Source organism: Contarinia nasturtii, unplaced genomic scaffold, assembly GCF_009176525.2.
Source record: "Contarinia nasturtii isolate CC-2019 unplaced genomic scaffold, AAFC_CNas_1.1 Cnas_scaffold_1037, whole genome shotgun sequence".
In the NCBI taxonomy this organism is placed as follows: Eukaryota; Metazoa; Arthropoda; class Insecta; order Diptera; family Cecidomyiidae; genus Contarinia; species Contarinia nasturtii.
The window spans coordinates 5,359,746-5,386,293 of NW_022198383.1; the positions used below are offsets into that span (position 1 = coordinate 5,359,746).

A 26,548-nucleotide genomic window follows, 5' to 3' on the forward strand; every position below is an offset into this window, starting at 1 on the left:
GAACGTGTGTATGATAATACACGCTCTTCTCTATCCATTACAAATCGTGCTCTGTCGGTTTCGGCATTTTTATCAGTAAACTACGACCAGGAAAAAGGCAAAAGAAATATAGACAAGTAAAAACAAATAGAAATTTCAGCTCGTAAATATTCAAATTTTCGAACGCATTAAACATGAAAGATGCTTATCAATGAGTATTGAAAATGCAAATATCTCGAGAATATGCTGATACAAACGACGATTGGCTAGAATAATCTTTATTGATTTTAATATAAATTGTTTGCGAGCTGCTGCCCGTCTCTCCGCCCCTAAGAAAATAATAATAACTTTTTTTTTTCAACAATTCAATCGGCATAATAAAAACTGTGAAAACAGTTCATTTCAATGCTGTACTATTAGCCTTTAAATTAGTTTGATTGCTGAGAAAATAGTATCGCCTCTCACGAGTGATACAAAATTTAAATATAAAACTTTTCGATTTTTTAAAAAAAGTCCAAATAACCTACAAAATTGATGAAATACACTTCAATCATCTGGATCAATGCCCAAAATTCTTTGTGGCTACTTCACGTGATTTGTGACTATTAGTTTGGCTATAGTGTACGATGTGCTTTATGTTTTAGAAAGTTGTTTTTATCTGTTTACATGAAATCAGTGTTGTTCTTCAATGTGTGTTCATATGTTTGTTTCTTCTTTTCCTTGGATGCGTTGCTCGATACCCTAATGGCGGAATATATGGCTCGGTTGGTCTTTGCTCGGCTCAGAAACACATTTAATGCGTTTATGTTGTTAAATTAAACGACTGATTTTATTTGCGGTGTATCGTTGTCATTTGCGATGCATAAAGTTTGGCGCCAGACGACGTTCGACTGGAGCGTAAACATATATAAAAGACAATCTCAGCAAAATTCATGCGCATGTGAATACAAATCACTCATGCTAATTATGCGAAATAATTTATTGGTCATTTCGAATTGAAAAAGTAGGTAAATTTACTGATGCATTATGTGTTGTATGTGCACATCTGTGCATATATTCTGCATGTAGCCAGCGATTGCACCAATTCACAATCGACTGATGATCGTCTCATGTGCGAAAACGCTCTCACAGCTGAGAGTCACACCGCACACGCCATATATATTCAATGCATAAAATATCGCGCCGACCAATCGGCCATGCATAACACAACAAGATTTGTATAAATGCGACTAATTAATTGAACGTGCAACAGCATGAGCCTATGTGCACGTTGGTTCGTTTAATACATTGTGAGTCATTCAACTGGCCAATTACCAGGTTTGCAGAGTGCCCAATCAATAAATAAATCGCAATATGTGAATACATATTACACGCTGAAATTAAAGTTCGGTCTTGAGATGTACAAGACGATTCTACTTGTGCGCCTCTTCATTTCCTTTTTGTATGTGCGGTGCTAAAAATGCACAAATAGTCAAAAGACACAAGCTGTGAAACGATGATGTGCTTTCGGATTTCAACTACGCCTTCAACTCATGTGTGTTTTTTTACGATGGCTAAGTGTCCGTTTCGTATTACACCATTTAAACTGAATTCTTTTTTACTCACGAAGAGACCCCATTGCACCAATTTCCATCATAATCGTCTGAATCATATGGGCGATATTTTGAGGAAATAATCGATAGGCTGCGTGTAATTCTATCGAAAGAATTCTTTAACAATATCAAATTACACGTGTATTGTAAATAGGATTTGTCAAATGTCAAGTAAAAACGATTCCGTTGAATTTTGATTGGGAAGGGGCAATGCTGAAAATAAATTGATCTTTTCAAAATCAGTTTTACAGCCTTCTTAAAGTCAAAAAGAGAGATCCGCTGGCAGGTTTGATTTTGCCGTACTCATTTTAACAGCGATACGACGACACATTCATTTTTGAAAAGCAGTTTTTTTTAATGGCTAATACTCGCAAATGGATTATGACGCAAACGAACCCGAACAATTTTGCTTATTTCTTCATCACAATTTTAAAGTGAAATGATTGACATTTTGTATCATTAACATAAAAAGTATTTTGTGATTTTATTCTGAATGAATGCAAAAGATCTGCACCCTGTCAGCAAAAAGAAAAAAAAAACGCAAAAGCGAACTGGTTCAACCGTATTCGAACGAATATGATTTCGCATTAATTAGTTGTACGTGTAAACACGGCAATACGATATGTATGTAACAATAACAAAGGAAAAAGTTAATAATTATCAAGAATTGCGTATACACACTGATTTTACGGACAGACAAAAGTCGAAGAGGAAAAAAACGGTATTAATCATATCAATAACAACAACAATCTCAATCGGTTTTTTGTGATACGGATACGGTTGTGCTCACAGCTCTGTGAGGTGCACAAAAAAACGTAATGATATTTTGTCTCGGTTCAAAGTTTATTCCTATGCATTTTTAAATGATCGCATTCAGCGCAGACACCCGTCATCTATTTCAGTTCGATGCGCTTCAATACCGCTAACAATACCTGTGTGTCACATATAATTGTTTGTATTTATATCGATTCGTGTATCGGTGCTTTTGCGTTTATTGCGTATAATAATTAAATAAGAATATTTTCAATAAAGAATTCATTCAGTCGTTGTTATTTTTCGATAGCTGATAAATCATTCTCAAGTTCGAAAATGAAATTTTAATGCGTGCGACTAACAGATGTTTAATGTTGTGTGTGTGTATGTGCCTAAAAATGGATCGATTCAATTACCAACAATGTATATATTGCAAAGGTTTATATCAGAATGATAGCACGCAATGTAGTAATGCTAGTTTAAATGCGGGAATCACCACGTCCTAAATTAAGCTATATATTTTTCAATAACACCAAAATTACCCCATCTATATGGTAGTTATTTCTTCTTTTTTTGCTTTGATTTTGTTTTCATTTCAAATCAAACCATTTCAGCTATCTTCCAATTACTTATTCATTTTCAATTCCGAGTAAATTTATCAAATGCTCGGTTCAAAATCAATAAAATAACTTTCAGAAAATGATTTTCCAGTACTTTTCTTGAGTTCGAAAAAAAGAAGCGTTTCATAGTGCTGACCACCACAACATATTTGAAAAAGAAAAAAATCAATTACCTCTTCTACACTCTTCTATGGTATTTTTGAAGGGCCCATGAACTTTTCGGTGTAATGTATTATCCATTATAAATCGATGTAATGAACGATGCGACAAACACAAATGTGAATAGAAAATGGGAAAGCATAACATACGATGGTATTTTAAATAAAATGGAAACAATATCAATTTTGAGATAAGAAACCGTAGCAACTGCCCCCAGAATGTTTATAATTAAACTCATTATTTATGCATTAAATTAAACTAAATATACTTGTATTCATTCAATACGTACAGTTAATGATTTTGTTTTGCGTATTTGCGTAGATTTATTTAGATGTAGATGTTAGTAAGTTCACTGTATTGCATTGCGTTACATGTGCAGTTTATCTAATTAATTTTTATATATCGAATAAATTAAAATAAAAGAAAACACAAAATCACATTTATGAAGGTGAATACGCATGTTATATTTGTTTCAAACATTATCGATGGAAGTTTCCCGCATTCAAATTTAAATTCTTTCCGAAGAAATCATTTAAAAAACAAGTATAAACTCAAATCATAAAAATGATATTGGCAAGATAAGGATATCCCAATGAGTCATTTCACAATTGATTGAAATTCTGGATACGCATATTGTTTATAATTATTTGAATATAAAAAAAGAGAATAATGGCATACTTCATACATTAATCATGTAGCAATCCATTCAGAGCATTGTTATCGTTTGAAATACTTTATCAAAAAAGAATAAGATAAAGCGCGATTGCAATATTTTTTTTATTTTTATTTTTTTACTGTAAGGATGATGGCAGAGTTAATGGGTCTGTCTGGATTTCGGGTTTTTCTGAGTCATTAATCTGTTCTTCGTTCTTACAATGCTTTTCGGTCAACCGGTTATTTTGGAAATTTACTAAATTCAGGTGCATTTGATGGATTCGAAAAGAATTTTTTATTCATATATCAGATACCGTCAGTTGAAATGAACAAATCGAAGTGTTTTTCTTTCCTAAGCATAATAGGCTATTGACATCGTTTGCGAATATTCAATTAAGATTTAGCCATGGACTTGCTGTGCAATGACCGCGTACACCACGTTTTACATTCTCTATGTATCTAATTCAAACCGAACAAGTGACTGTTTTGATTTTGCGCAGCAATTATAAAGACACCTGATAATTTGTTTAAACAAGCGACTGTATTAGATATGTTATTTTTTCATTTGATTTTGATTGGCTGCAACATTTCACAGAAAATGTCTGTCTTGGCGCCTACATAATGAATATGTATGTTCTGTACCTGAATCGATTTAAATTCGCTTGTTTCTGAATAAAATGATTTCTTTTTTCATGATGAAATTGCAAGCATTTCTTTTTCTTCGTGGCTTCTATTTTTGAGCAGAATTAATTGCTTTTATATTTAAATGACAGACTTTTCATAAAAACCAAGTGACGATCATATTTTTTTGTTTTTCAATGCTGAACATTTGTATCAATAATTCAGACGTGTTTATTATTACCGTAAATTTATGAGAAAATAAGGTGAGAGTCTTCAATTTATTTCTGTGAATTTTACGACAATGAGATGACACGTAAAGAATATATTATTGCGAATAAAGCAGCGATAGTGAGACAAATCTTGACTCGATATTGAACGTGAATTTTTGGTGATACTAAATTTGTGCGATTACTATTTCGGCAAAAAATAAGCCAATACTCTCTAATGAAGTAGAGTGATAAAAAGAGACACGAAAAGAAAATGAGATGAAAAAATGCGATCTTTTAAAACTGGTGAATTTACATGCAAGCTTGAATCTAATGCACATGTCAACATACAAACGTTAACATTTGCTGTTTGCGGTACTTGTAGACTCTTGCATGTTGTCTATACCGTTGCTCATGTTTCGTTCGAATATCGTTTTATATTTTATATAATGTGTGTACGTATAAGTATGTAAAAAGTGTCCATTGAAGAATGTTAAACTTGTTTCTCGAGATTAATGAATTTGACATTTTCAGTGGTGTCTGTGTGGTTGTTACAAAAAGCTGATTGAAAAAACCATTGACTAAAACAAATTGAAATCTGGGCAACATTTTAAGGCCGTTTCTGGTCAGGTCTATATCAATCTATAAATATATACATGTATATATATAGATAAATATAAGAATCACAAAAAATGTAAATATTTTGTCGTTTTGCTGAATTTTATCAAATTTATCAAGTACTGTACGTACTGCGCGTGAAAAAACAGCAGCAAAAGGGGTTTTCCAAATGCACTTGCACCGCTATACACAAAAAATGAGGCGACAACAACAAGAAGACGAAGATTTGTTGTATTTTTGAACTTATTAATTAATTAATGAAAATATTTACCGTATTCAAGGTAAATCACTTTACGTGACAGATGAAACTGTTTAAAAATCCGTTCGTCTTTGAAAATATTGATTTTTTTCTTCTAAATTACATATAATTTGTGGATTATCTTCAAAAACAATTCACACGAATTCGTCATGTTGAGTCTTGATTAGGCGTTAATGAACTGATCTGAATGTTCATTGTTTTTGAAGTATCCAGTCGAATCGAATCAAATGAAAATAAATTGATTGAACAAAAAATCCCATATTTACTTTATTCATTTGTTGGTCATTTATTTCGAAGCATGTAAACAAAACGATAATAAAAAAAAATATTGCCATTGATTAAAAATAGATACTGTCGATTACCCGCATCGATTAAAATCGGTCGTTTCATTCAATTAACAAAAATTCGAATTATGCAATGATAACGTTTGTTGTACATGGAGTTGCAACAAATATCTAAATTTAAAATTTGTCAAGAACATTGCCTGTAAAGTAATCGCAATGCTATAAATATTTCATGGTGAATCACAGCAAAAATGGTAATAAATTCTAAATTTTATACCGTTTCTTTTCGAATTCAACGAAATTTAAACGGCTAGTATCATTGGAATGTAGACAGTTGTGCAATTCCATTATCATGGCAAAATGTATGACTAAATTCAAAATTAATTTCACTCTATATCTCATAAACAATTACAGTAGAATGTCTTTTTTGTGAATTCTTTAACTGAAATACCATGCAATTTCAAAATGTTCACCTTTCGTGTCGATTTCGTCTGAAAACAAATAACTGAAGTATTGAAAAATCGAATATTATAATGATTTCCAGTGTCAAGACAAAGAAATTATTATTGAGGAAAGCCAAGGAAAACACAAGTTTTGCAATTTCGTAATCATTTTCGACGTAAAATAGAACGAAATGAGCCGATTGACTCAGGTATCATATAAATATGCATAAAAATATACACATAAGAAAAGATGACAAAACAGAATAAATACGAAATGACTCAATACATGGATGGGGGAAAAATGAAGCCGACCGTTCAATTAAAGTCTCAAATACATGTAATGAATAAGCACACTTGATGATATTTTTTTTCATCTCGATTTTTTCAAAACGCTGATCGTTCTGAAAATTGCTTTGATACCCAAAAATTGTACATATATGATGCTACTTATTTGTTAATACTCTGTTCGCCGCATTCGATGATGTTGATAATAACAATTAATTATATGTTTTATCTTTGCATATATATCTGCTTTTAACTAGAATTACTTCTAAAATACAGAACCAATAATCATAGGCAGTCGTAGCGTCAGTTTCAATGGAACGCTTTTTTTCTTCTCTGTTATGATTGTTGCAAAGACACAATCGTTTTGTCGTCAGTTGAGCATTTAAATCCACTCATTTTATTTCCACTAATAAATTCATTACATCAATCGTGCGCTTGTTCGGTATCTCTAAAAATAGTTATTGAATTGCTACAAAACTTCAAATACAATGATTATTGAATCGTTTGGATGCTGTTTTGGAATGTTTTCATTTAAAAACGATCACGTGCTTTGTATTTTAGATAGAGAAAGAAATGAGTCGAACATTTAGACTTTATTTAACGCGAACACGAGTCAGAAATGGAGAACAAAAACATTTAATTAATCAAATAAAAGACTCGGAATGCGTAAATTATTAGCAAAGGAGTAATCGTTGACTAATGTAAATGTTGGAATATGTAGTACACATAAATGTGGGTTGAACTTTCTTCTTGAACTGCATTCACATGGCATTGGTAATTTAAAAAAAATGTCTCAAATACATGTGTCTCTTTGTTTATTTTGCACGATATAATGATTAAGCAAGATGTCCTTCAACTTTTTTCGATTGATTGCAAAATTATTGCACCCGCCAAAACTGTAATTTTGTTTACAATCAGCTGGGTTTAAAAACGCTTGACATCGATGTTAGAAGCGATGATGAGGAAAGAAACGTGTTTTCTCCCCAAACCACGATATTGAATTATATGAAAAGAAAAGACGACATATTTATTGGATTTAATATGTAACAATGATGACAAATTCATCGGGTCAACATCATATTACATTTGCTTAAACTATTCAAATTTATTTCTCTGTGTCATTGCTAACTGGCTTCACACGAAAAAAAAAGTTTCTATTTATTGTATGATTTAAACATCAATAAATGTCATACGCAATGGGTGCGGAAGGGAAAAAGATATTCTGTTTAATAAAGTATGAAAACATTTGAACTTTATCAGACAAAGAGTAATAAAAACCGTTTGGAGTTTGATTACAATTTTTACACAGAGTCATTAACTCAGTTTATAAACATTTTGCCAATTAATTGTGTTAACTCTGGAATTTATATTGTTGTGTTTCGACATTTTATGCACACTCACCGTTACATGCCAAATTACTCATGCAAAGTTTGATCCTGTTTTTGAACGATGATAATGTACATGGATCGATTTCGTTACCAGCAATTTATAAAATTGAATCAAAAATCGATAGAAAAGAAGAGAAAGAAGAAGAAACAAACATAATAAAATTGATGCAGACAATTCCGCATAATTTTTATCGCTCAATTGGCACCTTACGCAAATTTAATCACCATTTTCTATGCAAATTTTAAATTCATGCATATATAATATTCGAATGTAAACCATTTTCGCTTTATTTCTTTTGCGGATTTGCAAACAAAGTTCCATCATCATACTGAATCAAACTCCGCATGTTACAGATTCATCTCTGATTACGCTAATTGAAATTCAACATACGGTCTCAAATTAGTTTAATTATTCTAGTTTTATCCCCTTAAAATGGTGCTATACGTGCAAAAATCGGTTATTTTACTCGAAAAACGACAACAACTACGAAATTTCGGTGAATTTCTCAAAGGTTAAACGAAATTTCCTCTGTTTTGGGTGTGAATTCAACCAAAAAAAGTGGTCACCACCTGATATACAGAGGAACATTCAATTAAAAACTGATAATTGGAAACAATAGTGTCTGCTCACTCACGTTTCAGAATGAAGATAATTGATTTCATTTATATAGAATGTTGTTAATGAGTTTTTATTGAATGTCGATAACCAAAATGAAACAGAATGTATTGAATGATGATCAATTTTTGATGTGTGAAATAATAACAAAAACATTCATTGGCAACACTTTAATTTAATTAATTAAATATGAATTAATTTGTACAATCTCCAAATGTGTATTCGTTTCAATTTATAGTGGTCGAATTTTTGTCAATTCGCCTCTGCATTGTGAATGAAGAATATGTTGATTGACAATAAGTTTGTGAAAGCGTTTATTTATTATTGATACAACAGTCACATACGATTTTTTTTCGCAGATTCGATTACACGAGAAATAAACAGATCAAATGGTATACTATGTGTTTTTTTAGCAAATGTGCCTTGAAACCATGGTTGACTCTTTGCGAATTCAAAACTGTTCGAAATTGGTCATAGAATCAAATATTTAGACGATGATTTCAAATATTTGTACGCGTTTTTGTTTGGCACAACAATGCTGGAGTCGCCATTTTGAGCGTTACAATGATTGAGCAAATTAAGAAGCGATTCAAAAAAGTAGTGAAAAGGCCGAAAATCATACGCAAAGTTTTTTATTTTGGATTTTTAAAAAAAAGTCATATTCAGAAATGTGAAGTGTCATTTGCAAACATTATAATTGAATGGAAATCGCCAGACAAAACATTGGCCGTATATTTGATAAAAATGTTTCACCTTTTGTCATAATGGCGATTCAAATATCAAAACAGAAATATTTTTTTTGTTTTTTGAATGACAGTATTGGACAATCAGAGTTTTTTTTTCATTATTAGCTATGGATCCATTCATCAAAACTGTTTGAATTTCAAGTGGAAGAAATAGGAAATGAAACGTATGTGCAAAATTTTGATTATTACAGAAATAGATTCACGAGCGAGTATGACATACAAAATAATATATATACAAAACGTGTGTTGAGTTGAAAAAAAAAACGCGAAGCAAGAGAAGAGTGAATCAAAGCCAAAAAATTGGCTTATCGTATTCCATTCATATTTACGATGGAAAAGTTTAAAAGTTGTTTTGTACTACGTTGTGAGAATGACGACATCATATCATTCTGCAATTTTCTTCTTTTTTTGTCAGAAAAAGCAATAAAGTGAGAGAAAATAGACTGCTGAATCAACAACGGCAAATTCAGCAGCCGTTGAAATAATTAACTATTTTGAATGGAACAGAGATAAATTGTTTGTGTTTGCGCTTTTGTTTATTCATTTACTTCATGATCGTATTGTTTCTACCAATGTTAGTCATGTTTCGTGCTTTTAAGAGTGCGATATTGATGAGTTTGTTGTACGATATAAAATGTGTGTGCGACAGTTTGTTGATGCCCAAAAAAAACAATTTTTTTATTGACTGACATTGGATGCTGTGTCAACAAATTTTGCCGATATGTGACGGTACACGCTAAGTTCGTGAACAAAATAAAAGACTTTCGCCATGACAATTTGAAATCGCGATCGTTCATCTTTCTTAATCGATAAACCCATCGATTTCCTATTCTGTCATCTAAATTCACCTGATGAGATACATTTACTTGTCTTTTTTTTCACACTCTTTTTTCAACTGCGCATTGAACGGCAAATAAATATTTATGAGAGGAAGAATAAAGCGGACGGGAAAAGATAAGGCTACAATTTAGAGTAATAATAATAAAACATCATAATGAAACTAAATTGGGAAATAGTGCATTGAAAAACGAACTGTTTTGCTCGAGTTTTTATTATTTCAATCTCCCGCCAAACAAACACAAACACTTGCTCTTTTTTCGAAACTCACAACAACAAACCGAACACGATGACGGCTATGTATCAAATCTGTGTGGCAGCTACGTAATAACTGGTGTGAACAGTTGTGCAATAATTACAATTCGAAATTCACGGTCAATATCATATCGAATGTATGTGGTTTGTGTGTGTGTGTGTGTGTGTTTGTATTGCACGTTATTTACTTCTGTGAATTTTCCCCGATTCTGTTTTCTTATACAAACAACAAATATACAAACTCAAACAACATTGCATTTTGCATCGAGATCTCAATCAATTTAATTTGTTTGCAAAAAAACATTTGGTTTTGTTGATGGTTTTCATCAAAATGAATTGCACAAAAGACTTGCCGCCTGTGCCGCCTGCGGTTGCATCTTTGAACAAAACAAAAACTTGATAAAAACTTTAGAACTTCATGTACAATCCTCATTTGTTCAATTTCCGGCTTGTGACTTATTTGAATTTTGCTAATGCAAACGAAAAAAAAAATAGTCAACGTTTTTCGAGTAGGAACGGACACTGCTAATTAAAACGGTGTAAAAACAATCATAAGAACGTGCTTTTATTCAATTAAAATATAAAAAAATGTATACAGATCGCAAAAAAACGCTTCAATTTAATAAATGGATCTAAATTTATATTTTTGTTTGGTCATTCTAAATTTAATTACACCACGACATCTCGACAAATGAAAATGCCATTCAATGACCATCAAAACGTGACCAATTGCCACATTGGTGTTTTTAAATAGAAAAGCAAGAATTTATATTTTATATTTCCCATTTAAATCCTCTTTATCGAACAAATAAAATCATAATGTTTGGCACGAGATTCAATTGAATAAACATGTGATTCTACACGAGAAATAGATCGACCATTGAAATCACATGATTTGATTTTTAAAAACATTTTTGCGTGAATCCTATGTTTCGTCGCAAGAACATTTATATTCATTAAATGCCACGATCTTTATTCACTTGTAGCATCGTCGTGTATTTAATTGTGCATGTCGTGTGCTTTGACTCATAGTCGGAATATAAAAAATTCATTTTATTTGTGCAATGGAACTTCAAAGATCGGCTCAAAATTAAGAGTCTGTGTTGCTTCTGTATGTGTAGCTATTTCGTATGCGCGCCAATCAATGTGTGAAATAAATGCATACACCGTATCATAGAAGCCGCGATAGCGAACAAAAAAAGGCAATGTAAAAAGTGCATTATCAACAAACAATAGTTTGTAATTAATGAATTGCAAATTATAATTAATCAAATTCGTTGGATTTGCACGAAACTGTTGAGCTGATGAATTGTGCTTTTGTACTTGTGTAATTGTGATTTTTGTTCTAAACTCAAATCTCACAAAATTCTATTTTCATTCAAAGCAAATCAAATTTACCTGTTTTCCGTTCTCTTTTTCTGCTTTCAGATCTGAATCTGCGAATTTTTCGTTTTGTTTAGCAGCGTTTTGAGCGTAGAGGTGCATCATTCAAGTACAATTTTTAAGTTGATCCAGTGCGAATTTTATTTCATTTTCACGCAAAACGATAGCAATTCTCATAAATTGGTAAGTAAATGGACACCCATTATTAGAGCAGAGCAAATACGAATGAAAAAAAAAAGTAAAATCATTGGTCCAAATTGAAAAATGACAAATTATACGACAATTACACGGTGAATTCATTGCGAACCGATTTGATTTGCGTTGTTTTCATGCCATAAAAGTCTAATGACATCAAATATGGTTCAATTTTGTTACGTAGGGCCGCTGTGCTACCCGCTACGTCTATTATTCTAAAAAATGAAAACATTCATCTCAAGTAAATTAGATTCAGTTTGACAGCAGTTGGATTTTGTCACTGACAATCAAAAACACAATGCAAGCACAAAAATTGTACAATTTTTAGCTCATCGGTTCACCTACAATAAAAACTACAGATTTAAACTTTATTAAAGAGAACCCATTAGAAATAATTATATACATTTGATTTTGATTCTGAATTTCGTTTCGAATTATTTTGTAGTTGTTGTTGTTGTGACATTCAATGCTGTGTGTGAGTATGATATCGCAGCATCTCTACTCGACTCATTTATATGAATTAAAAAAAAAACGTATGCTAGAGAATAACGTTACCCTCTGATGTACACACAATAGAATCGCTTTTTCTGCTGATAATGATTAGGATTTTTTTTTCTTTCAAATTAAACAATACATGCCTAGCATTTGCAAATTGATGTGACTTAAAAAAAATATCTGCTTTGTGTGTTGTTGTTTTTCAATTTTCAATTAAACGATAATTTTTGAGAATTTTAACTTGAAATCGTTAATTTCGTCTCTAGTATAAAATTTCGCTGAGAATATACAAATTAATGATATATTTTTTCGCTTAAAGTGAAGTCTCCAATAAACAGTTTAAATGTGCAAGATGAGTTCGAATGGCAGGGTCGGTCCGTACCGAATAAATGTGCTATATCATCATTAAACAAAGCTTTTGATTCTTTCGCGGATTTGTTTATTGTATTTCATAATCAACAGATTAGACGAAATAGGAAAAACATAAAAAAACACATGTCATAAAGAGATTTAACTGAATCTCTTGTCGACAATTGACAAGACTAGACAATTCCACACAATAAATGACAGCGCCGTATTTGTATCTCAGACAGATTTTTTTTGTTGCACGAATCTTGTGACGCACGAATTTGTGTAAATGGTTCATTGTGTCAAGAACCAATACCTTGAGGGAGCTCACTTCAAGAAGTTCATGGATTCGTTGAGTTGCTTGCGCTTGCTCATTTGCACCAATCCACCTGGTGATTATATTATTCGATGCAAATGTCGCATACTCGATTTAAGTCATATCGAGTGATTTTTAATTAAGCATACATTCTCATGCATATAAATATTCGATACATAGCCAATTCAACTGGAGTACTTGATTTTAAAATGACCATTGTGCCCACTGTGCGACAATATATGCATTGGAATAAATTATTGTATGATGACAATGTAATAAAATTAATTCAGTTTATACAGTGGTGCGTCGTAATGGACACAGTGCATTGAAAATGTATGCCAATAACCTCATATCGATTGGAATTCGTTTTTTTTCTTTTTGAAGAGCGAATTGAATGAGGCGCCAACAGGTCATAGTCATAGATTGGCATAAGAAACTTAACGTAATTATAGTACCGATGCGTCCTTGGCTCATTCGCTTCTCGTGCCACTGTGTTATCCCTGATTCGAATTTAGACGTGCGTTCGATTGCATCGGTTTTTTCTACTTTATCATAGTTTTTTATTTTGAGTTCGAGTTTTATTAAATCGCTTCAAATCATGATGTAAATAACGATGGTAAATAAGTGTTGAACTAAAAATAATTATTTATGCAGATAAACATGCTGTGCAAAAAAACGCCATTAAAAACATTGACTCATTATAAATTGATAAGTTTGTTTCGGTTTGCTCAGCGCCAGTGCTGTTTTACAAGTTCTGTTTTGTTTTTATCATGTGCATAAGGAAACAGAAAATCAATTACGTTGAAATTGTTTGCGTTTTATTGTCATAATCAATAAATATTCGAAACAGAGCGTTTCCAAAGCTGACGCAAAAGCACTGAATTCAAATATTAATTTTCGAGCACATACACAGACCCGTAACCCGCTCAAGCAAATAAAAAATGAGAAGAAAAAAACAGTGTTGTAGTGACGATAAAAAATGTTTATTACCGCATTATTTAAGGTGATATCATTCAGATAATCAATGTCATTTGCATATGTTGTAGCGTTCAGTGCAATGTGTGATACGCACAATTTGGAACGCGCACAACGCTCAAAGTTCGATTGATTGCACGGTCACTTCAAATATAATCGGGGCTATACAGCTAATTCGCATTTGCATTTTGTCCAAAATGGTGTTGATCATAAATAAAACGAATGTTGCCTATTAATTGCGATGATCGATTGCGCAAATGATCCCACTTCAACGACATAAAGCACAAACGTTTCAGCACATGAGATGAATTCCGAACAAAAACTCAATACGTGAAATGAAAAAAATAATAATACACACACACAAACGTTTTATGTTGATCACGCGTGATCGCCAGTCATTTCCAACGAGAAACTGTTCTTGAGTATTGAATATGCGTCTGGAATCGATAATTTCACCTTAATTCCACTTGCTATTTCAAAGCCCATCCATGTCACTTTGTTTACTATGCAATTTCAATCGAAAAAAAAATAGTTTTGCATGGTGATAAAAACCGTTTTCGGAATAATAGAAAGAGATTGATGTGTGCTGCGCGTGAGCTTGTTTAGCAAGAGGAAGCAAATGGTAGGAAGCATTCATTATGTCAATTGCAATACGGAAGAGAATGGCTCAATAGTAATTTATTCTCATATTTTGACATGATATTTAAACTACGATGTCATTTGCATGAAGATGTGCCTCATTTGATTTTCATCCCCTTTCAAATATTCTTATTTTATTTTTATCTTCTGTTTTGTTGAAAAAACCGAGTCATTATGGAAACAATTTCTAGAAAAACCCGAAAAACCCGAAAAGTTCTCTGGAAAACGTGACACATCGTTCTGTTTAATATATAATTCGAGTGAAAACCTTCACAGGTTATGCACTGTGAATCGAAAGAGTTCATTCGACGACCAAAGTCACAAAACACCATAAAAACAATCGATATTTGGCAACTGTTTGTGTCAAGTTCAGTCAATATCATGGCGGCTATAACTTATGATTTAATCAGTGTTTTCATCGTCTACCACATTCCATTTTTATGTATGACATGGTTCAGATTCATTAAGTCTCCTTTCCTAATTTCAAGTGATAATCAACATTCAGATTGACCAGCCGGTATAGAATCTTGTTATAAAAACATAAACGCGTTTTTATTATGAATATATTAAATTTTTGTGACAAAGAAGAAGATATTTTAAAAAGTGACGCAAAGCAAACCTTTGGAACAAGGGTAAAATCTTTGCCGAAAGACGGAAGTTTTTTGCAAAATTGTTTCGCAAAATTTAAAAATCTATCAACATTTATCAATATGTTTCGAATGAAGCTAATAAGTTTATTGAACTTTTTTTAAAATATTGAAAATTCCAATGTGATATGAGAATGACTACAGTTCTGAGAGTGAACCGATTAATAAAACGATTTTAATTCTCTTATATACACAAAATGTGTTGAAATTTTGTTATGCAGCATTTTCGCAATATAAAAACCAGTCACTTGAAGAAGCAAGCGAAACAATCGATCGGCAGACTTTTTCAACTAGATTAATATAGCATTATTCAACATACCAACCAATTTGTTTTTAAACGATTCGAGAACATTATTGGGTACAAAGTTCCATTCGCCATTCACTAGACCTTTTTCATTTATGCAAATCAGCCCGCATAAAATGTTGAAGCCAATGCGCTTTTATCGTTCGTAACTGTCGTGCTACGATGTGTAAATTTACATAGAAATGTAAACACCACACGATCAGATGTTCATAACCAGTTGTTTTTATGAGACGATTGTGGCGCGTTGTCGTTGTCACAAACACTTACACCGTCCGCATTCGCACTTTGCAACTTCAAAATTGAACATATATATACTTTGAAAGTAACACGATTTTTCATACGCATTCACTAGCAGTCACGATCAAGTTTTTCATCGATCTTCTTTTATCCGGTTGTAACCGGCTACCCATGAAACTCTACCGCAATTGCAATCGCAATCGATTCGAGATTTAATTCAAATAAGTCATTGCACATAGATGCCATTCGATATGGAGTGGATAAGACGAGAAAATTCGAGTAATGCATACAAACAACATGAACGTGTGCAGACGACAACAATAAACATTATCTGTTTAAAAACGAATTCCAAATATCTATCAACATTTATGGATATCTTACATCTTTGCAACGTTAAGATAACAAAACTAGAAAAAAAAATCTGTATAAACAAAAACTAAAGCATAAAATTGATAAAATTCACCTTGAAGTGATCGACGAATGTTAATTCTTAGAAGAGAAAAGGTAATTTGATTATCGCCCTGCTTTTTCTTTCGTCGGATTATTTTAAAAAGTATTCACAAGTCAAGCCATCCAGCAAGTCAGATAACTTAACGTCAAGTTGTCAATGCTGTCCGTCATAGTATATAGCCCGTGCTGAAACCTGGGAAATGAAGACAAAAAATAAAACGTGAAACAAAAATCGTGAATTTGATTGACTCTTAACAGTGTTGTTCATCATAAAAATACACGCAACGGGACATACACGTGATAAACATCCACATCGAGAACTGAAACGCAAAATGTGGCTCAACAGAAAGAGAGAGCGTAGCATTCTAATTATGTGAAGAAAAAAACAAATCGTTGGCAAGGTCGTTCAGTTTGATTGGTTTGTGCGTACAGTGGGCAAGTCGTTCAGGTTGGCGCTTTGTATATTATTTCATCTAATTTATATCGAATTGACAGATCATTGAAGACAATGACATGACACAGTGTTTAACTATGTTTGTTTTTAAGACACCATTTACATGGCGAAACTCTTCTCGGCACCGTGGCGTCATAAAGATTTTAACATTTCTTCATTTCCTTTGGATATTTTGCACAAAGATATATTTTTGTTAGAAAACAAATTAGTCCATAAAATGGGTGAAAGGTCAAATAAATGTGCGTACGTGTTGGTCTTCGGTAAGAATGGATTTATGACAATTGGCAATGTCAAACAAACATAGGTGCATGTCCAACGAAAGTACAAAGGTTTGGTTATTTACCATGAGTGGCTTATATAAACGAGTGTTTGTGTTATCAATAATTTCCAGTTAACTCAAAAAACAAAAGCAATGGAATTTTTTACATTTGTGCTTCATACTCGGATATAATCTTTTTGTTTTGTTGATTCCTTTTTTATTCGGTATTATTCTCTGCGCGCAGTTTATGTGTGTTTTATTTCATTTACTTATTTTTTCGTTGATTTATTGGCTTCACATGATTTTGTCCATGATGTTTGTCGTAAAAAATATGTCATTTGATACGGTGTATGCTGTAGAAATGAAAAGAGCGTGCTATACCCAAATCAGATAAGCTCGTGAAATTATGAGAGTTTGCATAGATTTAAATAACATCAATCGCTTTTGCAATACCAACCACTTGAAAATTAGCGCCTGTGTACGGCTTCTAGTGTCGTCGTCGAAAATCAACCTCTCTCACTCTTTAAATGTTTGTAAAAGTTTTCAAACAACACTCATCATTTGATTGATTGATTGACTGATTGATAAACCGAAGAAAGTGAAGAGTGTGCAAAAATTTTCTGATCACAAAATTGTTTGCAAATTTAAATGTGCGTCGCAGAAAGTAAATGATAAAAAATGTAAACAATCATAAAAAAAAATTCCATTTGGTCATTGTGCCACTTTGGATGCTTTGCGAATTTCACAATAAATCTCGAACTTAAATTAATGATGGCGGCGGAATTTATGACGAACACATAATTGGCAAATCTATGCATTCATAAAGTCAATTGATTTTGTTGAACTTATATCCGAAACAGATAACAATAACAAAAAAAAAACTTGTTCCGGAGACAAAAAGTATTCCGCTTAAAGTAGTTGATATTTTATGGAATTGTCTATCAACTCTGTGTGAATGACAAAATTTTATTGTGTTAATAAAAAAAAGTATGGCATTGCCAGTAATTTATTTATTTATTTTTGGATATCATATCTCATTTCGTCTTCGGTTGGAATGTTTTGAGTTCTAATGAGCTACGCTCGTTGACTTTTTAGTTAACTAGCTTGTATTGAATCAAAATCTGTCTACATGCCACAGTTCTCTCATTATTTATATGACACTTTTATCCTATGATATCAATGTATTATTTTTAGAAGATGCAGAAAAAAACGTTGCCTCAATGAAAACAAATCATTCATCATGCACAACCCCTTAATTTTTTTTTTTACTTATTTATATGAAAAATAATTTCGCATGATTTTTTTCACTTTTGTAGGATCTCGCCAAATACTGGCACACTATGTATTGCCATTTTTTTATCACAATTAAATTACTGTCAAATATTTTTATCTCACCTCATAACTGAAATCTTATCAAAAAAGTGAAACATTTTCAAATAATAAACTGTTTGAATTGGTTAATTTAACCTTAATTTCAATTATTCAATAAATACGACGCACTTAAAAGTCATACAAAGAGTTGGTACTCTCTTCAAGAAGGTGTTCAATGACATTGGACTATTGAAGACTTCGAAAACCACGATCTTCAAAAGTCAGAGATCGAGAGAGTTCTTTTCTAAAAAAAAATCAACAACAACATAAATGTCAATGTAATTTACTATCACCGAATGTGCAAAGTCATATTTTCCTTTTGTGTGCTAAAATTCTATGTAAACATTGTCACTTAGAATCCATGTGACCTGCTTTTTGAACAATAAAAGATAAAAAGCCATGAAATTTTCACTCGAACTGAAATCGGTGATGAACCCTGCTATCGAATTTCTTTAGCTACAAGCGTAAATTATGTCTCAGTTAACCTTCCGTTGAAGTGAAGATAAAGGCGCATGCGAAACATAAAAAAAATATAAAACGATGAATACTTTATTAACGGATTCTCTGTCGAGTAATTTTTTTGTGTGTAAAGATTTTAGCTTAAAGTGTTCGGCCTGTTCGATTAAGACTTCAACTTAATTTTTACGATGCCCTTTCCATGCGTATTTGTAAGCGCCTTAAATCGAAATAAAATAAAATAAATCAGCAATTTTTCCAAGTCATTCACGTAATTGGAAACGGATTTTTGCGATCATATTTCATACGACAAGTAGAACGTCATCTTCGAAAAAAAAAAGATTTATATCATTTTGAATTATAATAAAGACTTTCTTGGTATCAGCATTGATCTCAGAACACTTCTACATTAAGTCGTTTTGTTTAATGTTTTTTTTTCGTTCGTTTAACATTCCACAGCAGAATGAATAGAATTCAAATTCGCAATAATGACGACAATCGCGAAAGCAAATCAAAAGAAATTTGGAGGTCAAATATTTGCGAGAAAAAAAAAACGCATACAATCGATCAATGAATAAAAATGGTTGGTATCAAAACGGGAATGCAAAGCACTTGTTAAGGCTGGCTATAAGAGCCATCCGAAGCAAGGAAGCTGTCAAATACGCGTATCGACTGTATTGTATTGGCCGGCTCGATCTATCGTACAAGCTTTTGTTTAAGAGGCAAATGATTGATAGCAGAAAAAGTACTTTTAATTTAAAGTGGCTTTTTTTCTCTCAGCCATCTCAATTCTCTTTGACTGTAACCTTCTCGTGTGTGAGACGAAGCGAAGTGGAAGATGAAAAGAAAAAAAAAACGCTTTAAATTGCGCAGTCGAATTTCAATTTGTTTAAAACTGTATGCCAATGTGATATTCAATTGATCGGAATAGAAGGAGTATGATAGACACATCTCTCAGTCCACTTTCGGGCCCATCACAATTGACGGTTCGTGCCAAATGCTCATCATTGTCGATTCTTAGCAAATCGTTTTGTTTTTGTCGCGGTCGTAATCGTCATTTTCAAAACTTTTATTTTCGTCTTTTAACGTATTGTCGCACGTGTTTATTTTTCGCCATTGTTTGAGAGTCGTGTTTGCCAAGAGCGCGCAACTGACATACAGAATACATAAAGCCAAGTTGAGGAAATTGCTTGAAGAAACGAAAAAAAAACTAGAGTGTGGCAATTGGTTTATTTAGCCATTTTGTTTGTTCAGATTCATTTGCAATTGAGAACAAAATAAACTCGTCTAAAGAACAAACGAACTGGTTTTTTTCTTACCAAAATGTGCTTCAACATCTTATAACTCAACTGGCTTACGTCTAGAACGAAGAAAAAAGATCGTAATAATAAAATTTCAATCGGACCGTAAATTCTTTTGCGCATTCACTTAAACTACACAATCATATCGATTTTATACCTGAATATATTGAATTATGCTGTACAATCGAAAGCAAGTGCTCGCGATCCCAAGATTTAACATTTTGAATTCCGATAATAAATTAACAATGAAAGACAAGCACGCAACAACGTTGAACATGAATTTTATGACGAAACACGAGTTAATTGTCCATTGGATTTGTTTGCATTTGATTTCGTTCACAGCAGGCGATATAGCTAACGAACGACTACGTATTTTTAGCGTTACGTTTAACTATGGAAAATTAAGCGAAAAAAAAGTTATTTGAGTTTTTGATATAGATCATTTTTGATCATGACATTCTCTGAATCGATTTGAGATCGGAAAAGCGCGTTTTAACAAACCGGTTTTGTAATTAAAATACTTTACATTTGGTTATTTGATCTGAATGTATGTAAACACTCGCACCTATTCAATTTGCTCGTGCATTTTACAAAAAACACTCGCGACAAACAGGAAGATGAGCGCAATGCATACAAGCACTTGTATAATTTGGTCTAATCAATCTTAATTTACACGTGATGCTTTTTCTATTCAGAATATTTTGTTCTTTTATTTTTCATCTTCAACAATTTTTCTTTGAAGAACAACAAATCTAAGGTCATCGTAACAGTAAAATAGAATAATCGGGATTCTTCCATTGGTGACTGGGCATTCGCTATATTCCAGTCCAGATACCAGTTTGTAGCACGTTTTTTGCGAGTAGCAGTTGATTTATATTCGACTGATTATATCATTTAAAGGATCAAAAGAATGTCATTTTTTTTTCTGCGATAGACAGTCTTTAGTAAACACTAAATGCACAACATGTTATCTGTGAGTCATCACTAATACATCATATCACAAAGCGACAAGAAGTAAATAATATAAAAGTCGCCGACCAAAAGAATAAAAAAAAAAAATTATCATAAAATGAACAGGACTTTTTTACGATCTGCGGCCAATAAATGGCGTCAACAAATACAAGATCTGTAAATATGATTAACTATGAAAGAAAAACGTGTGCCAAATGATGGCTTTTATCGTGAATATCTTTTTCAATGCTCGCGTAATGATTTTTTGTTTCAACTGAATGTATTCAATGCGCTCTCACACTTGGCACACTTGTTCTATTTGAATGAACAAGGTATTCAATTTTTGTCGCCCAACCGGCACTAACTATTCTAAAATATAATTCTATACTTGCAAACCATTTATTTGCCGATCAAGGTTATACAATTTAGAATGCATAATGCTTTCATATGCAAAATTTATATTTTCAATCACTTGAACATTTTCTTAATTTACACTTTTATGAGATTAAGAAAACGAATAGACATAATTACTTCATGGTTTTTAAAAAAAAACACCAGAAATGAAAAAATTTCATCTAAAACTTTGGGCAAAACGATTGATCTTTTGTGTGTACGTTGGTTTCATGTATTTTTAGTTTGTGATATGATTCAAACGGGTTTCACATTTCATTAATATTCCAAGTTCTTGCAATATTTCATGCTTATTCCATTGACTTTTGGACTTTAGTTGAGGATTCCGGTAGAGTTTCACACATCGAGAAAGAAAACATCTTTGTTTGGGAGGTTAGATGCCATCATCAACGTGCTATATTTAACAACCATCCGATAAAAAACGCTTTTTAGTTAAGGTGTTCTTCATGAATATCGGTCGCGTGTTGCCATGATCTATGTAATGCGCATTTCTATCTCTGTCGTTTTAAATTTGCGTTGAACCATGCAGTTTGTGTTTTATTAAAGTTCATCCGAGCGATAACATACATCAGACGCATTTTTAAGCTATTACGCATATCGATGATAATATTCGAAAAGTTTCGGGATTATTTTTTTTGTCGGCTACGGTGATCCCAATTGTTGCGTTTAAATAGCATCACAGATGTAAAGCTGAATGAACATGAATTACAGTCATCCCATTCAGTAATGATATTAATATTCAAAAGAATGATACTGGTCAACCATCAGCAACAGTGGCTCGAAAAATGTGATGTCAACCGCAAACTAGATCCAATTAAATTGCAAAAAGGTGAAAAAACAACAATCAATCATTTCGCTATATGGTTTAAAATGAATTCCTGTGGTAAAATAACGAAAATGTATGTAATTGTATAGCTGGTAAATGGTAATTGCGCCGAGAGCAGATCGTTCAAAATAGTGAACCTTGACCATCGTAACATGTCTGTCTAAAGATTATTGCTTACATATTATCTCTGCAATAGTGTCGTCGATTCGTTCAGATCATAGCCGATCGTACGACTGTAAACATCGTTCAATATTCTGAATATTTTTGGAACTCGGATCCAGTAAAACGGTTGAAAGCACACAACAACACATTTATCACCAAGACAAACATGTAAAAATTGTTCAATTTCATTATTGTTATTTTTTTGTGACCTGATAAAGTTTTTGTGTGAATGTGTATTGAATAGTCATTTGAAGACAAGAAGAAAAAGAAAAGACATCAATAGAATTGAAAATATATACACAGACATTTATTTGAAAGCTCGTGTGCGATAACACTTTTATTTGGAATTCGGAAAAAAGAAATGAATTATTGCATAGTAGTAAGCAAAGTATTCAAGTTAAAAATGTGCACAATTTGAAGAATCCGTAAATTCGTGATAAGTTAATATAATTGTAGTTCGCACGAACTGGTGTATTCCAATACAATAATCATTCGGTTTGACTTGATTGAAAATTCAATGATTTTCTCAAAATGTTCTGACAGCCACAAAGCGTGTCTATTGGGTAAATCTTTGCTGTGCACAAATGCAACAACAATAACAACAATATCAAGAAAAATTATTTCATTTTCCATATTTGCAATAAGGTTTTTGTTTGATTAATTTTGACTTGTTCATGTTTTATAGCCAGTCCAATCTGTATTTAATCTATCGATGTGAATTTCAAAAATGAATTACTCAACGAATTGTATTGAAAACTTGAATATTCGTCGATTTCCTGCTATCGTTCAAAATCCCATACACCAGCTGCAAAAGAGTTTACTTGCTTTGTGCTGCCCATACACAAACACAAATGCATCGTAAATAATAGCACAATACAAAAAAGTGTAGTGCGATTTTATTGTAAAATCTGCGATAAAATTGTATAGGGTGTAACAAAGCGCAACACTTTTCGAACAACTAAAAATAGTTTCATGCCTTATAACTGCTGGCGATTTTTCAGCGCAAAACCGAACACAACTCGCAGTTTGTCGGGATGTAAATTAAGTTGAGAACTTCCCAAATTGAAGAGAGATACCATGTTTTTTGTGTGAAAACGATCAATCAAACAGCAATTAACAGAATTTAGCGGAAATCCTAAACGCTCACATAATGAATAACAATAAATTGTAAACTTTTTTCCTGAAGAGAAAATTGTTTGCCTAAAAAGATAATTTTACTTCGTATTTGGCACTGTATTTCATAGCTGAAATTTGTAATTAAAGTTTATTAAATAATTCTGCAGTACTAAATATTCCTCCTCGTTTTTTCGATTCTTTCCAGATTCTAAGTAAAAATGACAGTTAGTTCAGGATATGAAAATAAAGCTTATGATGGCGACAACCCAGTTAAGGTATGGTATACAAATGCGCTGAATTACATTTTGGCATATTATTTACATATTGTTTTTCGACAATTTTCAGCCTCCACTGCGTAACACAGAAGATACCGTATCGATCAGAGAAAAAGTGAAGCTCTCACCGTCCGAAAAATGGAGAATATTGAAAAATGTTGCAGTTTTGTCATCGGCGTTTATGATCCAATTTACAGCGTTTCAGGTAATTTACACAATATTCCACTTCGTTTTTGTTGTGTCGTTGATTCAAAAATCGTAAATCACATTTTCACTAATCATATTTGCGTTCATAGTTATTATTCTTCTCTTTTTTTGCTCGAAATTTCATTCAAGCATTTGATTTTATTTGCTTCGTTCAATTTAAGTTTCTGTTTACAGAAGCAATTCATCGCAGTTAATGTCAATATTTGACAAATAATTAATATCCCATACAAACACTTGTGCACGAAACGAAATGGTTGAATAAAATCAAATGGATGTTTGTGATTTTGTTTTGTGATAAGTTTTCAATTAGTGTGTCTTTTTGTGAATTCAAAATTCATATTATAAAATGATTATCATTTACAGGGAACGGCTAATTTGCAATCTTCAATCAATGCCAAAGATGGTTTAGGAACAGTATCGTTAAGTGCAATTTATGCAGCTATTGTGGTATCTTGTATTTTTATCCCAACACTTGTGATTAGACGGCTTACCGTAAAATGGACATTATGTGCCAGTATGTTGTGCTATGTCCCCTACATTGCATCCCAATTCTATCCAAAGTAAGTACGGTTTTCAAGACACGCAACTGTTTTTCATGTTGCTTTGATGTGAATGCTAACGGAACTGCAAAATTTTCAGATTCTATACATTGGTGCCAGCTGGTATTTTGCTCGGTTTGGGTGCAGCTCCTATGTGGGCATCAAAAGCCACTTATCTAACCCAGTGCGGTCAAGTTTATGCTAAGATAACGGATCAAGCTGTCGATGCAATTATTGTGCGATTCTTTGGATTCTTCTTCTTGGCCTGGCAAACGGCCGAATTGTGGGGAAATTTGATCAGCAGTTTGGTTTTGTCAAGCGGAGCTCATGGTGGTGGTGGCAGTGGAAATCATACATTCAGCGAAGCTGCTTTAGCTCAATGCGGTGCAAATTTCTGTGTTATTGCTTCAGCTGAAAATGCGAATCTCGAACGTCCACCAGATTCAGAAATTTTTGAAATCACAACCATCTATCTAGCATGTATTATTGGTGCCGTTATTGTTATCGGACTACTTTTGGATCCATTGTCACGGTACGTAATGAAAATAATTTTTGTAATTTTTGACGTTTAATTCATTAAAATGTTTCGTATTATAGATATGGTGAAAAACGTAAGGGATCAGAATCAGCAAAAGAATTATCGGGAGTTGCTTTGTTGTCGGCCACAATGAACCAGTGCAAAAAAGCCAATCAACAACTCTTGGTTCCCATAACTGTTTGGATTGGTATGGAACAAGCCTTCATTGGAGCTGATTTTACACAAGTGAGTATTTTTTTTGTTTTATTCAAAATGGTTTGAATATTTTTACTAATCATTCCTTTTTTTTCATTAGGCATATGTGTCTTGTGCTATGGGAATCCACAGTATTGGTTATGTGATGATCTGTTTCGGTGTTGTTAATGCTATTTGTTCAATTATCTTTGGTTCAATTATGAAATATATTGGACGAATTCCAATTATTGCTCTCGGTAAGTGATCAAACGTTATGAACATTAGAAATGAATCCAATGTTAAAATTTTAAATTAAATTTACACATTTTTTTTTCAGGTACAATTGTTCACGGATCTATTGTAATTGTGATGCTTTTCTGGCGTCCACATCCAGAAAGTCCTTTGGTCTTCTTTGCAATTGCTGGTTTGTGGGGTGTGGGAGATGCTGTATGGCAAACACAAATTAACGGTACCATTCAATCCATTCGCTTACGCTCGCTTATTCAAGAGAAAAGTGCTAAAATTTTTGATTCTTTTTTTCATTCAGGTCTCTATGGAATGTTGTTCAGACGTAACAAGGAAGCTGCTTTCTCAAACTATCGGCTGTGGGAATCGGCTGGATTCGTTATCGCATACGCTTATTCAACTACATTATGTGCGCGTACAAAACTATATGTATTGTTTGGCAATTTAGTTTTAGGTGTTATTGGATACATTATTGTTGAAATCCGTCACAGACGAAAGGTAAAGTGTCATTAGTCTCTCTTTTTTTATACATTTCAAATCGAACCAAGTGACTAATATATTTTGCAAATTTGTTTTTGAACCAACAGGAACGTAGACTTAAGAAACAAGAACGAAAGGAGAAGGCTGCCCGAGAAGCAGAAGCTGCTAAACAAGAAATTGAAGAGACCGACGACGAAAAAGATGATCTTGAAGAAGATATTGAAGTTACACATTTCTAGAGTATTTACAAGCAATTTTAGATACAGTGTAATATCATTAGTAAAATATATGAATTAAACAACACAAAAAACAAGCAATCAACAAATTAAGTAAACTAGTTTTATGTTGAACGCTGTAAAACAAAAGATATCCATCTATTTTTGTGAAAGCAATGCCGGAAACTGAAATCCCGAAATGATTTCAAACGAAACGAATTGTAGCGATAGAAATGTTAGCGCGCAAAGTGTAGTATCGCGAA

General features: G+C 32.6%; 1 protein-coding gene across 2 annotated transcripts in view; it reads left to right on the plus strand.

Moving 5' to 3' along the window:
* Positions 1 to 26,399, plus strand: part of LOC116343888 (UNC93-like protein) — a 28,181-nt gene extending 1,782 nt beyond the window's left edge. The window contains exons 2-11 of one of the 2 annotated variants that reach the window (XM_031772190.1): positions 11,744 to 11,881; positions 23,817 to 23,886; positions 23,957 to 24,091; positions 24,457 to 24,653; positions 24,733 to 25,164; positions 25,230 to 25,395; positions 25,466 to 25,601; positions 25,682 to 25,813; positions 25,892 to 26,088; positions 26,178 to 26,399. In XM_031772190.1, the coding sequence (XP_031628050.1) occupies positions 23,830 to 23,886; positions 23,957 to 24,091; positions 24,457 to 24,653; positions 24,733 to 25,164; positions 25,230 to 25,395; positions 25,466 to 25,601; positions 25,682 to 25,813; positions 25,892 to 26,088; positions 26,178 to 26,309 (1,584 nt within the window). In that variant the 5' untranslated portion in view covers positions 11,744 to 11,881; positions 23,817 to 23,829 and the 3' untranslated portion in view covers positions 26,310 to 26,399. Of the gene's footprint in view, positions 1 to 11,743; positions 11,882 to 22,641; positions 22,664 to 23,816; positions 23,887 to 23,956; positions 24,092 to 24,456; positions 24,654 to 24,732; positions 25,165 to 25,229; positions 25,396 to 25,465; positions 25,602 to 25,681; positions 25,814 to 25,891; positions 26,089 to 26,177 lie in introns of those variants that run through there. The other variant, XM_031772191.1, reaches the window with a different exon arrangement.
* The last annotated feature ends 149 nt before the right edge of the window (positions 26,400 to 26,548 follow it).